The sequence below is a fragment of the Notolepis coatsorum genome, assembly GCF_963971535.1.
Source record: "Notolepis coatsorum genome assembly, chromosome: 4".
Classification (NCBI taxonomy): domain Eukaryota; kingdom Metazoa; phylum Chordata; class Actinopteri; order Aulopiformes; family Paralepididae; genus Notolepis; species Notolepis coatsorum.
This window is the reverse complement of record NC_140168.1, coordinates 86,706,342-86,721,791: the sequence shown is the minus strand read 5'-3', so window position 1 is coordinate 86,721,791 and position 15,450 is coordinate 86,706,342. Positions and strand designations below refer to the sequence as shown.

General features: G+C 43.3%; 1 protein-coding gene across 4 annotated transcripts in view; it reads right to left on the bottom strand.

Annotated features, from left to right (window-relative positions):
- Positions 1-3,773: 3,773 nt before the first annotated feature.
- The window catches only part of tbc1d5 (TBC1 domain family, member 5), a 165,753-nt gene continuing 154,076 nt past the window's right edge, over positions 3,774-15,450 (bottom strand). For all 4 annotated transcript variants that reach the window (XM_084313094.1, XM_084313096.1, XM_084313097.1 and 1 more), the window contains one exon: positions 3,774-6,244. In XM_084313094.1, coding sequence (XP_084169220.1) covers positions 5,951-6,244 — 294 coding nt within the window. In that variant the 3' untranslated portion in view covers positions 3,774-5,950. The remainder of the gene's footprint in view (positions 6,245-15,450) is intronic.

The following is a 15,450-nucleotide window of genomic DNA, read 5'->3' as shown; positions in this document are numbered from 1 at the left end:
ACATATAATGCACCAACAGTTGGTGCAAATAAAACTCCTAATACTATAAAAATTAACAAAATAAAGCACAGTCTCGTCGGAGCGATCAGAAAGGCAGCCATCAGAGCGGCCCACTCTGTCTCCCATTCCTCCTCTGTCTCTCTCTACTGGACTGCCCAGTAGCAATAAAGCGATAAAAAACGCCAAAAAAAAAAAAAAACAGGTGATTGGTAATCCAATAGCAGGTGATTATCATTAAGTACTGGTGCCTTGGACTGGATTCCATTAGATTTAATTTACTTTTAATTCATATTACTTATCCTGTCTTCCTTCAGGATAGGACTCTGTGTTGTGTTTTTGGATGTTGAAGTGAAGTCACTTGAATGAAATCTCCCCTTGCTATAATATACGACAAAGGCACGGAAAAAAAGACAAAAGTTTCAGCCTGATCTGGCTCAGATCCTGACTAAGAACGAAAGTTACAGCACTGGCTCGAAGCCCGGGAGCATGTGGCGCAGAGTTCAGTTTTACTTTCCATTTCTGGTAGGTTTACAGGAAAACCACGATGGGATATTCTGTTCCGTTATGAAGGGATGTAGGCGGCGCGTACTGTATATAAGGCCAGGGGAGGCTATGCCGACCCAGTCTGTGCATTATTATAGGCAGCCTAGGCTACGATATTGTGTGCGTGTGGGCTGCTGCAGCCCGGTGGTGACAATACGCAAGGGTCGGCCAACCAAGGTGTCAATGGCAGTAGGTGTGGTGGCCGTTTAACATTCCAGACTGCAGGCAGTAACCAATCACGCCGCATCATCAAACTAACCGATGCCAGTCTGGTCTTCAAAATCCTCCATGGTCTGACTCTAGCCCCACCCCCACTTTCCGATTTTTCACATCCAGGTTTGCGTGTAGTCTTTTACCAACAAACTTGCAGTTCCGCGTTCGGGTTCAGAACTGTTGTACCGGGTGGCGTCTATTAGAATCCTAACGCTAATTTCCATTAAGGACAAGTACATTTAGCAAATCAGCCCTCTCCGTGAGAGCTGCCAAGACCTGGAACTCCATTCCAAGTTACAGGCCGCCTGGGCATAACACTGGATCACCTGAGGCCAAGGGCTTGCTCTACGAGGGCATGATGAGACTGAGTCAGAGTTAATCAAACCGTGGAAACTTTTTAGAGCTACTATGTACATTGTTTTCAAAGCATGATGAGATCCAAATTACGGGAAAATGTTTCCTTCATTGCCGTCGGCACCGCAACTTGTGAACGGCCTTTCCCAATGAGGCGCATCCGAAACCTTTGTTGCATTAAGGTAAGACAATGGTTAATCATATTGGATGCCTTCATTTGAACAATTAATTTGCACTATATGAAATGAGTGGGGCTCGCTGTAGTAGCCTAGTAGACGTGGGTGTGTGTATTGTATGACATCAGAACCTGGACAGCACTGTTTGCGTGCAAGCAAAAAAGAAAAAGGGTCAATTTTGAGCGCTCCGCACGACTCCCATCCCATCTATAGCCTACCCTAATGTCCAGCTCACCCGCCGCCTATGGCAGCAGGGTTGAACGCACAGTGGTCAAAAACACGAAAGTTGCAGCTCTGATAAGACATTCTGTTCCGTTATGCAGCACTACTAAGCCATATTGCGATTTCCATAACATTTAGATATATTTTTCAGCCCTAGTATCTAGTATATACACATTACACCCCTTACTGGCTGTGTACTTTGGAATGCAGTCAGAACACAACCAAAACAGAAAGCAGAGCCAGAGTATGATTTTATCTTTCATCTGTTATAAAAGTCATATCAGTAATCTGCCAAACCTCACATCACATATTTACATTATTGACTCTCTCTCTCTCTCTCTGCCCCAGGTAAGTCAATAAAGTCAGGTTAAACTTCAAGTAGCTTATAATGATGCCATGAGAATACTAAAGAGAGCTAGATGGTGCAGTGCAAGTGAAATGTTTGTGTCACGTCTATAGGGAGGAGAAAACAACCTACACCTACCAGTTGCACTGCTACCATTCTAGCGACAGAATGATGGGGGTTATCACACACTATAACTATGATGTACATGCATCTCTCACTCTTAATGACAAAAGGGCATGTTTGTCTTGACGCTGTCATGCCATTATAAGCCCTGGTGTTCTGCCATGACATCATCACACTCGGAAAAAACAGCATGGGAGGGAAAAATAGGGGCAGACTGACTACACAACTAAGGTACCCATGTACATGTCAAAATACTTCCCAAAGGTCAGTGAATACCACAACCACAACACCAGAGGGAGCTCCACAAATCATGTTAAACCCAGATTCGGCTCAAACAAGGGACAAAACACATTTAGCAATTATGCCACATCAATGTGGAATGCCCTACCCACAGCTGTAAAGGAATGTGAATCACTACCCACTTTCAAAACCACTCAAAGAGCACCTACGGGAGACTGCAATTCGAAACTGGCCCCTGGAAATGTCCAAACCCAACCCCCTCCAATGTACAGTTTACCCCACCCCGCCTACCCAATCCCCCCCCCCCACTCCATCCACCCAACGACCTCCAATGTAGTTTCCCACCCCACCTACACAACCTCCTCCAATGTAGTTTCCCACCCCACCCCACCTACACAACCTCCTCCAATGTAGTTTCTTCCCCCTCAAATGTATAGTCTCTTTTTAGACTATTTTTGTACTCATAAACAGTACTGTATATTTGTAGATCTGCCACTGGTATGTCATAAATGTCTAGATGTAACAGTACCGTCTACCTGTATGTCATATGTTATGATGAATTGAAAATGGGGGACCCTGATGTAAACAAGACAAAAGTCTTTCTCTGGTCTGCATCCCCTTAACAATTGTGTGTATTGAGCTGTACTGTATTGTACCCATTCTGCAATCTGTTAATAAAATGTTCAATCAATCAATCAATCAACCTGAACACAAACATTTTCCTGTATAGGGAGGTGTAGTGGTTACGTCATTGCCGTTTTTCGTGTTCCACCCTCTTTCCAACGCAATGTATTTCCCCATTGCCCATTTCTAAATCGTCTTGTTTAAAACAAATAAAGCATGAACATTTGCATGGTGTACCTTTCTGTGCGTATTCATCCACAATCAACAGCTCAACATGAAAATATTCGCATTAAACTGGAAGACAAAAAAAAATATATTGAATACTGGGCAATGGTTGGGCCTTCTCTCAGAGTACATATCACAGGAAAAGTTAACCGTTGATCATACATACCGAAGTCTCACAATTTAATAACGTGGGAATTGCTCGTGGATAATCTAGGGGTAGGCTCCTAATCACATGAGATTGACCTGTGAGCCATCCACTCGACAACCCACCCTTCTCTCAATCCCCCTCCTCACCCCCTACTTTACTTACCCCCCGCCCCCTTCCCTTGTCATGTGTATTCGTTGTCTTTAGTCGTCATTTGTTTGTCAGTGTCTAGTCTGAGTTCCCCCCCCTCTGAGAGGGTAATGAAATGTCAAACTGTTTCTTATTTTACTACACTTTTTTTTCTCCCATTTTGGACTGTAAATAGTTCAAATGTATAATAAATAATAAAGTTGTCCCCCGAAGAGGGGGGGTGGATGGAGTGCCCTCAAAAAAGGGCCGTGAGTAAAACAAACAAAAAAATTCGAGGGAGCGCACGGCGTGACATTGCAGATGCAGCCGCTCTCTCTCACAAACAATACACACCCACACACATAATTCCACATCCGTCCACTTATAACGGCAGCACACACTGTACTCTGCAAAGAAACAACACTCGACTGTATGAAGAGCAATGTTCATTTATTGGTCTACAGTTAATTATACTGCAGGATGATCAGCTAGGGAGGGGGGCGTGTCCTCTGTGCTTTACATGGCTACCACAGGAAGCAAGAGAACTCATCGACAACATGAGAAAAATAAAAGGAAATCTAGGGTTAATTACCACATAAAATGTGTCGTAATGGGATCAATAAAAAAAGAAAGAAACAAAGGACAATCTTATTCCATAATTTAATCATCGTTTTAAACCAGGAAATGTAGGTCTATGGGTTAAAATATTTTTTTAAAAACAAAAGAAATGTTAAGGTAACAAAAACATATAGAACAGAGGTGGTTTGAGAGGACAACATGGTTGTAGGCACTGGCTTGGGATCAGGGTGAGTAGGATGTCAACTGATGCAATGAGACAGCACTGACCTTGGATCAGTGATCAATAAGGATGCGCTGATACCACTTTTTCCCACCACAAATACAGATTATGAGGGATTACTTAAGAGGGATATTTCACTTCAAGTTTCAGCAGATTTACCTCCATCTAAGGTCATCTACAGGTAAACTAGTGACCACCGCTGTCCCTGTCGTCTGCCGTCAACACCACCATTCCTCCCCCAGGTGTCAAGACTCCTCATTCACTTCCATTGATTTTGGGGACCAAGTGTAAATACCATAGTTCTGAACCAAGTATAGATTAAACTACTGCTGTACATATTTCCATAAAACACAATTCTGAGTCAAATATACATGTCTGTTTTGGCATTTGATGAGTCTTCAGATTTATTCTCTTTATTATTCCTGAAAAATAAAAGCAGATCCGGTCAATTTGTTGCAGGTTTAGAGTGTGCAGTGTATCTTTGCCCTGCATGGAATGTTTGGGGAGTGGTTAGTTACCATGGTTACCTGCTGCCTTGCTGGAAGAAAAGATTCTAAACATTCTGTGAAAAGTTGACAGTTGGTCAAACTACACCTCAAGTGTGAAATAGTTCCTTTACTGATCATTTGAAAATGACATTAGCTCAAACAAAAAAGTACCATTGACACAGAAAGAAATAATCATGTCGAATAATATTGCTGTATAGTTTGTTTATACTTCAGAAGTATTATATTTAGACTTGGTTCCAAAATGAATAGAAGTGAATGAGGAGCCTGCCACCTGGGAGGACTGGAGGTGTTGACGGCAGATGTCGCTAGTTTACTTACCTTAAGATGGCAAGACTACTGATTTTTAAAAAGTTCTACAAAAGTGAAATATCCCTTTACCGACCCAATCCGTGACTCATTACATACAGTAAGTGAACCAGTATACTTGGATCATTCGTTTGGGTGACTGGAAAAAGAATGATCGAGATATAATATAAAATGTTCTCCATTTGAGAGATCTAACATGATGTTTCTATGTGCAGAAAAATGCTAAATAATCTACTAAATGTATTGGGGACATTCACGGATACCAATATCCATTTCTAGTGCGGCGTGTCGACCTGGTATCCCACACCAGTATCAATGCATCCCTAGTGATGAAAGACGACAGCCTCCTTCACCGGGTTTCAGATCAGATTGATGGAGACAGTATTCTCTGACGCGACAGACAGACAGGCATTATAAACACAGCGATATGGCAAGAGACGAGCATTACACTCAAATTGGATTATTACAAATTATTACACGAGTTGGCGGGGGGGGGGGGGGGGGGGGGGGGCTTGAGATCTCCCCCATTTCCAATTGAATAAATGCATTATGAAGTCCATCCGTTTTGAGAGCAATAACATCGGCGATTCACTAAGTAGTCCGGTGGCGCCCTCTCTTGGTAGAACAGGGGAGGCGTCACCAATAAAAGTAATAAGGTGAGGGTTGAACACGAACCACAGAAGAAGGCCCCCGAAGCATAGCAAGACGACAGGGCGTGTACGGTAGAGGAGCTAGCAAGACAGTAGTTAGACACGGTTTAAAAGTCGTAGAGATGAACCAAGAAGAAGAGAGACAGATTATAAGGTATTGGTGACTGACTGACTGACTGACCGGCCTCAGCTCGCCTTCCCAGATCTCAGTCCACACATGTGCAAGTTTCTAGCCAGCCGTGTGGCTCCAGTGGCTCTTCCACCGTAGGATCAGAACCCCCCCCCCGGCTGATCTCAGGTCAGTATCCTGAGACGGCGGGGGTTCTTCCCTGGGGAGGGGGGGGGTTCACAGGTCATTGGGGTTGACGATGGTGAAGTCAGAGTCTTTGCTATTGGTGGAGCCCTCGTCGGGGCTGGAGGATCCCGAGGCGGCTCCGCCCATCAGGGGGTCGAGGAAGGCCCCCGCCGCGCCCTCCGGCTCCATCCGCACCGCGCCGCGCCCCCGTCTGACCGGAGGGGTGCGCTCGGCTCCCCCGCCGCCCCCTGCCCCCCCGCCCTCCGGGGCCTGCAGGTCCCCCGCCTGAGAGACCAGGATGTAGTCGTCCCAGTTCTTGCCCTCCGAGCCCTGGGAGGACGGCGCCTGAGGGACACACGACGACACCTTTCTGTGGTTATTGTGTCTCTACGTTTACATCGGATCATTTAGCCGACACTTTTAACCTAAACAACTTGTGTCCAACAAGTCAGCAGGAAGGGTATAACTCTGGCTGTAAGGCTAAGTGGTGTTGTTCGTCTAGCAGAGTCAAACTTGAGTGCTACACTCAGAGTACATAGTAGTATAGACATAGTAGATAGTAGTTAGTAGTATAGACATAGTAGCCTAGTAGTTAGTAGTATAGACATAGTAGATAGTAGTATAGACATAGTAGCCTAGTAGTTAGTAGTATAGACCTAGTAGTTAGTAGTATAGACATAGTAGCATAGTAGTTAGTAGTATAGACATAGTAGCCTAGTAGTTAGTAGTATAGACATAGTAGCATAGTAGTTAGTAGTATAGACATAGTAGTTAGTAATAGACATAGTAGCATAGTAGTTAGTAGTATAGACCTAGTAGTTAGTAGTATAGACATAGTAGCCTAGTAGTTAGTAGTATAGACATAGTAGCATAGTAGTTAGTAGTATAGACATAGTAGATAGTAGTATAGACATAGTAGCATAGTAGTTAGTAGTATAGACCTAGTAGTTAGTAGTATAGACATAGTAGCCTAGTAGTTAGTAGTATATACATAGTAACATAGTAGTTAGTAGTATAGACCTAGTAGTTAGTAGTTAGTAGTATAGACATAGTAGCCTAGTAGTTAGTAGTATAGACCTAGTAGCCTAGTAGTATAGACATAGTAGCCTAGTAGTTAGTAGTATATACATAGTAACATAGTAGTTAGTAGTATAGACCTAGTAGTTAGTAGTTAGTAGTATAGACATAGTAACATAGTAGTTAGTAGTATAGACCTAGTAGTTAGTAGATAGTAGTATAGACATAGTAGCCTAGTAGTTAGTAGTATAGACCTAGTAGTTAGTAGTATAGACATAGTAGCATAGTAGTTAGTAGTATAGACATAGTAGCCTAGTAGTTAGTAGTATAGACATAGTAGCATAGTAGTTAGTAGTATAGACATAGTAGTTAGTAATAGACATAGTAGCATAGTAGTTAGTAGTATAGACCTAGTAGTTAGTAGTATAGACATAGTAGCCTAGTAGTTAGTAGTATAGACATAGTAGCATAGTAGTTAGTAGTATAGACATAGTAGATAGTAGTATAGACATAGTAGCATAGTAGTTAGTAGTATAGACCTAGTAGTTAGTAGTATAGACATAGTAGCCTAGTAGTTAGTAGTATATACATAGTAACATAGTAGTTAGTAGTATAGACCTAGTAGTTAGTAGTTAGTAGTATAGACATAGTAGCCTAGTAGTTAGTAGTATAGACCTAGTAGCCTAGTAGTATAGACATAGTAACATAGTAGTTAGTAGTATAGACCTAGTAGTTAGTAGTATAGACATAGTAGCATAGTAGTTAGTAGTATAGACATAGTAGCCTAGTAGTTAGTAGTATAGACATAGTAGCCTAGTAGTTACTATGGTGACCTGTTACTCTGGTGACCTGTTGCTATGGTGACCTGTTACTATGGTGACCTGTTACTCTGGTGACCTGTTACTATGGTGACCTGTTACTATGGTGACCTGTTACTCTGGTGACCTGTTACTCTGGTGACCTGTTACTATGGTGACCTGTTACTATGGTGACCTGTTACTATGGTGACCTGTTACTATGGTGACCTGTTACTATGGTGACCTGTTACTCTGGTGACCTGTTGCTATGGTGACCTGTTACTATGGTGACCTGTTAACCTGTTACTCTGTTACTTTACGATAGGCACTGCCAAATGGTTCAACATAAACAAAGAAGTAATGACAATAGAAAACCATGGATAACAAAGGGGTTAGAGAATGCATGTAAAAAGAAAAACAAACTGTATAGAGATTTTATCAAATGTAGAAAAAAGGCTGCTGAAACTAAATACAAAGTGTATAAGAATAAGTTAGTATTCATTATGAGACGGGCCAAGAAAGATTATTACAATAGATTGTTAGGCGAAAATAAAAATAATATAAAGGGCACATGGGACATTCTAAATAAGGTAATGGGAAATAAATCAGCGTCCATAAAAATGCCTAGCCATTTCATTAGTAATAGTAAGACTATAAAAAACATGAATGAGGTGGTTAATGAATTTAACTCTTTTTTTGTGAATGTGGGGCCAAATTTGGCAGATGCCATTCAAAAACACGATGAACCATTACAGGAAGGATGGAGAGGAGATAGTAAAGTACTGCAGTCTATGTTTTTAGGAAATGTCAGTGAAGCAGAAATCATGTCCATTGTATTAAAGTCAAAGAATAAGACATCCATTGACAGTGATGGGATAGATATGATTATAGTGAAGACGACAATTGATTGTATAATCAAACCTCTGTTATATTTGTAATCTTTCTTTTCAGACAGGTATTTTTCCAGACAGGATGAAGGTAGCAAAAGTGATCCCACTTTACAAAGTAGGAGATAAGCACAGCTTCACTAACTATAGACCAGTGTCATTGCTCTCACAGTTCTCGAAAGTGCTTGAAAAACTGTTTTCGCATAAGTTAGATGGTTTTGTGGAAAAGAACAAACTGCTGAGCGAAAGCCAGTATGGCTTTAGGCAAAACAGATCAACAGCGACTGCCTTAATGAATATTATTGAAGAAATAACAACAGCAACAGATAAAAGGAAATTAACCTAGGCCCAATTGTTACGACCCTGGCTCAAGGCCCGCAACCTATGTGCAAAACCGACACCAAAACCTGTGTATTAACTCAAGTGCTACTATATTAAGGAATTACTAGTGTAAGCTAAAAGGATAAGGACTGGAAGAACGTGACAATCTATCTGGTAACCCACACTCTTCTAAACACAGATAAAAACTCTGAACTGAACTGAACTATGGTGACCTGTTACTATGGTGACCTGTTACTACGGTGACCTGTTACTATGGTGACATGTTGCTATGGTGACCTGTTGCTATGGTGACCTGTTACTATGGTGACCTGTTAACCTGTTACTCTGTTACTATGGTGACCTGTTACTATGGTGACCTGTTACTATGGTGACCTGTTACTATGGTGACATGTTACTCTGGTGACCTGTTACTATGGTGACCTGTTACTATGGTGACCTGTTACTATGGTGACCTGTTACTATGGTGACCTGTTACTCTGGTGACCTGTTACTATGGTGACCTGTTACTATGGTGACCTGTTACTCTGGTGACCTGTTACTCTGGTGACCTGTTACTCTGGTGACCTGTTACTCTGGTGACCTGTTACTATGGTGACCTGTTACTCTGTTACTATGGTGACCTGTTACTATGGTGACCTGTTACTATGGTGACCTGTTACTATGGTGACCTGTTACTCTGTTACTCTGGTGACCTGTTACTCTGGTGACCTGTTAACCTGTTACTCTGTTACTATGGTGACCTGTTACTATGGTGACCTGTTACTATGGTGACCTGTTACTATGGTGACCTGTTACTCTGTTACTCTGGTGACCTGTTACTATGGTGACCTGTTACTATGGTGACCTGTTACTCTGGTGACCTGTTACTATGGTGACCTGTTACTATGGTGACATGTTACTCTGGTGACCTGTTACTATGGTGACCTGTTACTATGGTGACCTGTTACTCTGGTGACCTGTTACTATGGTGACCTGTTACTCTGGTGACCTGTTACTCTGGTGACCTGTTACTCTGGTGACCCGTTACTCTGGTGACCTGTTACTATGGTGACCTGTTACTATGGTGACCTGTTACTCTGTTACTCTGGTGACCTGTTACTATGGTGACCTGTTACTATGGTGACCTGTTACTCTGTTACTATGGTGACCTGTTACTATGGTGACCTGTTACTCTGTTACTATGGTGACCTGTTACTCTGTTACTCTGGTGACCTGTTACTATGGTGACCTGTTACTATGGTGACCTGTTACTCTGTTACTATGGTGACCTGTTACTCTGGTGACCTGTTACTATGGTGACCTGTTACTATGTGACCTGTTACTCTGTTACTCTGGTGACCTGTTACTATGTGACCTGTTACTATGGTGACCTGTTACTCTGGTGACCTGTTACTCTGGTGACCTGTTACTATGGTGACCTGTTACTCTGGTGACCTGTTACTCTGGTGACCTGTTACTCTGGTGACCTGTTACTCTGTTACTCTGTTACTCTGGTGACCTGTTACTATGGTGACCTGTTACTATGGTGACCTGTTACTCTGTTACTCTGGTGACCTGTTACTATGGTGACCTGTTACTATGGTGACCTGTTAACCTGTTACTCTGTTACTATGGTGACCTGTTACTATGGTGACCTGTTACTATGGTGACCCGTTACTCTGTTACTCTGGTGACCTGTTACTATGGTGACCTGTTACTCTGTTACTATGGTGACCTGTTACTATGGTGACCTGTTACTATGGTGACCTGTTACTCTGGTGACCTGTTACTATGGTGACCTGTTACTCTGGTGACCTGTTACTCTGGTGACCTGTTACTATGGTGACCTGTTACTATGGTGACCTGTTACTATGGTGACCTGTTACTATGGTGACCTGTTACTATGGTGACCTGTTACTCTGGTGACCTGTTACTCTGGTGACCTGTTACTATGGTGACCTGTTACTATGGTGACCTGTTACTATGGTGACCTGTTACTCTGGTGACCTGTTACTCTGGTGACCTGTTACTATGGTGACCTGTTACTCTGGTGACCTGTTACTATGGTGACCTGTTACTATGGTGACCTGTTACTCTGGTGACCTGTTACTATGGTGACCTGTTACTCTGGTGACCTGTTACTATGGTGACCTGTTACTATGGTGACCTGTTACTATGGTGACCTGTTACTCTGTTACTCTGGTGACCTGTTACTATGGTGACCTGTTACTATGGTGACCTGTTACTCTGTTACTATGGTGACCTGTTACTATGGTGACCTGTTACTATGGTGACCTGTTACTCTGTTACTATGGTGACCTGTTACTCTGTTACTCTGGTGACCTGTTACTATGGTGACCTGTTACTATGGTGACCTGTTACTATGGTGACCTGTTACTCTGTTACTATGGTGACCTGTTACTCTGTTACTCTGGTGACCTGTTACTATGGTGACCTGTTACTCTGTTACTCTGGTGACCTGTTACTATGGTGACCTGTTACTATGGTGACCTGTTAACCTGTTACTCTGTTACTATGGTGACCTGTTACTATGGTGACCTGTTACTATGGTGACCCGTTACTCTGTTACTCTGGTGACCTGTTACTATGGTGACCTGTTACTATGTTACTATGGTGACCTGTTACTATGGTGACCTGTTACTATGGTGACCTGTTACTCTGGTGACCTGTTACTATGGTGACCTGTTACTATGGTGACCTGTTACTATGGTGACCTGTTACTATGGTGACCTGTTACTATGGTGACCTGTTACTATGGTGACCTGTTACTCTGGTGACCTGTTACTCTGGTGACATGTTACTATGGTGACCTGTTACTATGGTGACCTGTTACTATGGTGACCTGTTACTCTGGTGACCTGTTACTCTGGTGACCTGTTACTATGGTGACCTGTTACTCTGGTGACCTGTTACTATGGTGACCTGTTACTATGGTGACCTGTTACTCTGGTGACCTGTTACTATGGTGACCTGTTACTCTGGTGACCTGTTACTATGGTGACCTGTTACTATGGTGACCTGTTACTATGGTGACCTGTTACTCTGTTACTCTGGTGACCAGTTACTATGGTGACCTGTTACTATGGTGACCTGTTACTCTGTTACTATGGTGACCTGTTACTATGGTGACCTGTTACTATGGTGACCTGTTACTCTGTTACTATGGTGACCTGTTACTCTGTTACTCTGGTGACCTGTTACTATGGTGACCTGTTACTATGGTGACCTGTTACTCTGTTACTATGGTGACCTGTTACTCTGTTACTCTGGTGACCTGTTACTATGGTGACCTGTTACTCTGTTACTCTGGTGACCTGTTACTATGGTGACCTGTTACTATGGTGACCTGTTACTCTGTTACTCTGGTGACCTGTTACTATGGTGACCTGTTACTCTGGTGACCTGTTACTCTGGTGACCTGTTACTATGGTGACCTGTTACTCTGTTACTCTGGTGACCTGTTACTCTGGTGACCTGTTACTATGGTGACCTGTTACTATGGTGACCTGTTACTATGGTGACCTGTTACTATGGTGACATGTTACTCTGGTGACCTGTTACTATGGTGACCTGTTACTATGGTGACCTGTTACTATGGTGACCTGTTACTATGGTGACCTGTTACTCTGGTGACCCGTTACTCTGGTGACCCGTTACTCTGGTGACCCGTTACTATGGTGACCTGTTACTATGGTGACCTGTTACTATGGTGACCTGTTACTATGGTGACCTGTTACTCTGGTGACCTGTTACTCTGGTGACCTGTTACTATGGTGACCTGTTACTATGGTGACCTGTTACTATGGTGACCTGTTACTATGGTGACCTGCTACTATGGTGACCTGTTACTATGGTGACCTGTTACTATGGTGACCTGTTACTATGGTGACCTGTTACTCTGGTGACCTGTTACTATGGTGACCTGTTACTCTGGTGACCTGTTACTCTGGTGACCTGTTACTATGGTGACCTGTTACTATGGTGACCTGTTACTATGGTGACCTGTTACTATGGTGACCTGTTACTCTGTTACTATGGTGACCTGTTACTATGGTAACCTGTTACTCTGGTGACCTGTTACTCTGGTGACCTGTTACTCTGGTGACCTGTTACTCTGGTGACCTGTTACTCTGGTGACCTGTTACTCTGGTGACCTGTTACTATGGTGACCTGTTACTATGGTGACCTGTTACTCTGGTGACCTGTTACTCTGGTGACCTGTTACTATGGTGACCTGTTACTCTGGTGACCTGTTACTCTGGTGACCTGTTACTATGGTGACCTGTTACTCTGGTGACCCGTTACTCTGGTGACCTGTTACTATGGTGACCTGTTACTATGGTGACCTGTTACTATGGTGACCTGTTACTCTGTTACTCTGGTGACCTGTTACTATGGTGACCTGTTACTCTGTTACTCTGGTGACCTGTTACTATGGTGACCTGTTACTATGGTGACATGTTACTCTGTTACTATGGTGACCTGTTACTCTGTTACTCTGGTGACCTGTTACTATGGTGACCTGTTACTCTGGTGACCTGTTACTATGGTGACCTGTTACTATGGTGACCTGTTACTCTGTTACTCTGGTGACCTGTTACTATGGTGACCTGTTACTATGGTGACCTGTTACTCTGGTGACCTGTTACTCTGGTGACCTGTTACTATGGTGACCTGTTACTCTGTTACTCTGGTGACCTGTTACTATGGTGACCTGTTACTCTGGTGACCTGTTACTATGGTGACCTGTTACTATGGTGACCTGTTACTATGGTGACCTGTTACTATGGTGACCTGTTACTCTGGTGACCTGTTACTATGGTGACCTGTTACTATGGTGACCTGTTACTATGGTGACCTGTTACTATGGTGACCTGTTACTCTGGTGACCTGTTACTCTGGTGACCTGTTACTATGGTGACCTGTTACTATGGTGACCTGTTACTATGGTGACCTGTTACTCTGGTGACCTGTTACTATGGTGACCTGTTACTATGGTGACCTGTTACTCTGTTACTATGGTGACCTGTTACTATGGTAACCTGTTACTCTGGTGACCTGTTACTCTGGTGACCTGTTACTCTGGTGACCTGTTACTCTGGTGACCTGTTACTATGGTGACCCGTTACTATGGTGACCTGTTACTCTGGTGACCTGTTACTCTGGTGACCTGTTACTCTGGTGACCTGTTACTATGGTGACCTGTTACTCTGGTGACCTGTTACTCTGGTGACCTGTTACTATGGTGACCTGTTACTCTGGTGACCCGTTACTCTGGTGACCTGTTACTATGGTGACCCGTTACTATGGTGACCTGTTACTATGGTGACCTGTTACTCTGTTACTCTGGTGACCTGTTACTATGGTGACCTGTTACTCTGTTACTATGGTGACCTGTTACTATGGTAACCTGTTACTCTGGTGACCTGTTACTCTGGTGACCTGTTACTCTGGTGACCTGTTACTCTGGTGACCTGTTACTCTGGTGACCTGTTACTATGGTGACCTGTTACTCTGGTGACCTGTTACTCTGGTGACCTGTTACTATGGTGACCTGTTACTATGGTGACCTGTTACTATGGTGACCTGTTACTCTGGTGACCTGTTACTATGGTGACCTGTTACTATGGTGACCTGTTACTATGGTGACCTGTTACTATGGTGACCCGTTACTATGGTGACCTGTTACTATGGTGACCTGTTACTCTGGTGACCTGTTACTCTGGTGACCTGTTACTATGGTGACCTGTTACTATGGTGACCTGTTACTATGGTGACCTGTTACTCTGTTACTATGGTGACCTGTTACTCTGGTGACCTGTTACTCTGGTGACCTGTTACTCTGGTGACCTGTTACTATGGTGACCTGTTACTCTGGTGACCTGTTACTCTGGTGACCTGTTACTATGGTGACCTGTTACTCTGGTGACCCGTTACTCTGGTGACCTGTTACTATGGTGACCTGTTACTATGGTGACCTGTTACTATGGTGACCTGTTACTCTGTTACTCTGGTGACCTGTTACTATGGTGACCTGTTACTATGGTGACCTGTTACTCTGTTACTCTGGTGACCTGTTACTATGGTGACCTGTTACTCTGTTACTCTGGTGATCTGTTACTATGGTGACCTGTTACTATGGTGACCTGTTACTCTGTTACTCTGGTGACCTGTTACTATGGTGACCTGTTACTATGGTGACCTGTTACTCTGGTGACCTGTTACTCTGGTGACCTGTTACTATGGTGACCTGTTACTCTGTTACTCTGGTGACCTGTTACTCTGGTGACCTGTTACTCTGGTGACCTGTTACTATGGTGACCTGTTACTATGGTGACCTGTTACTATGGTGACCTGTTACTATGGTGACCTGTTACTCTGGTGACCTGTTACTATGGTGACCTGTTACTATGGTGACCTGTTACTATGGTGACCTGTTACTATGGTGACCTGTTACTCTGGTGACCTGTTACTCTGGTGACCTGTTACTATGGTGACCTGTTACTAT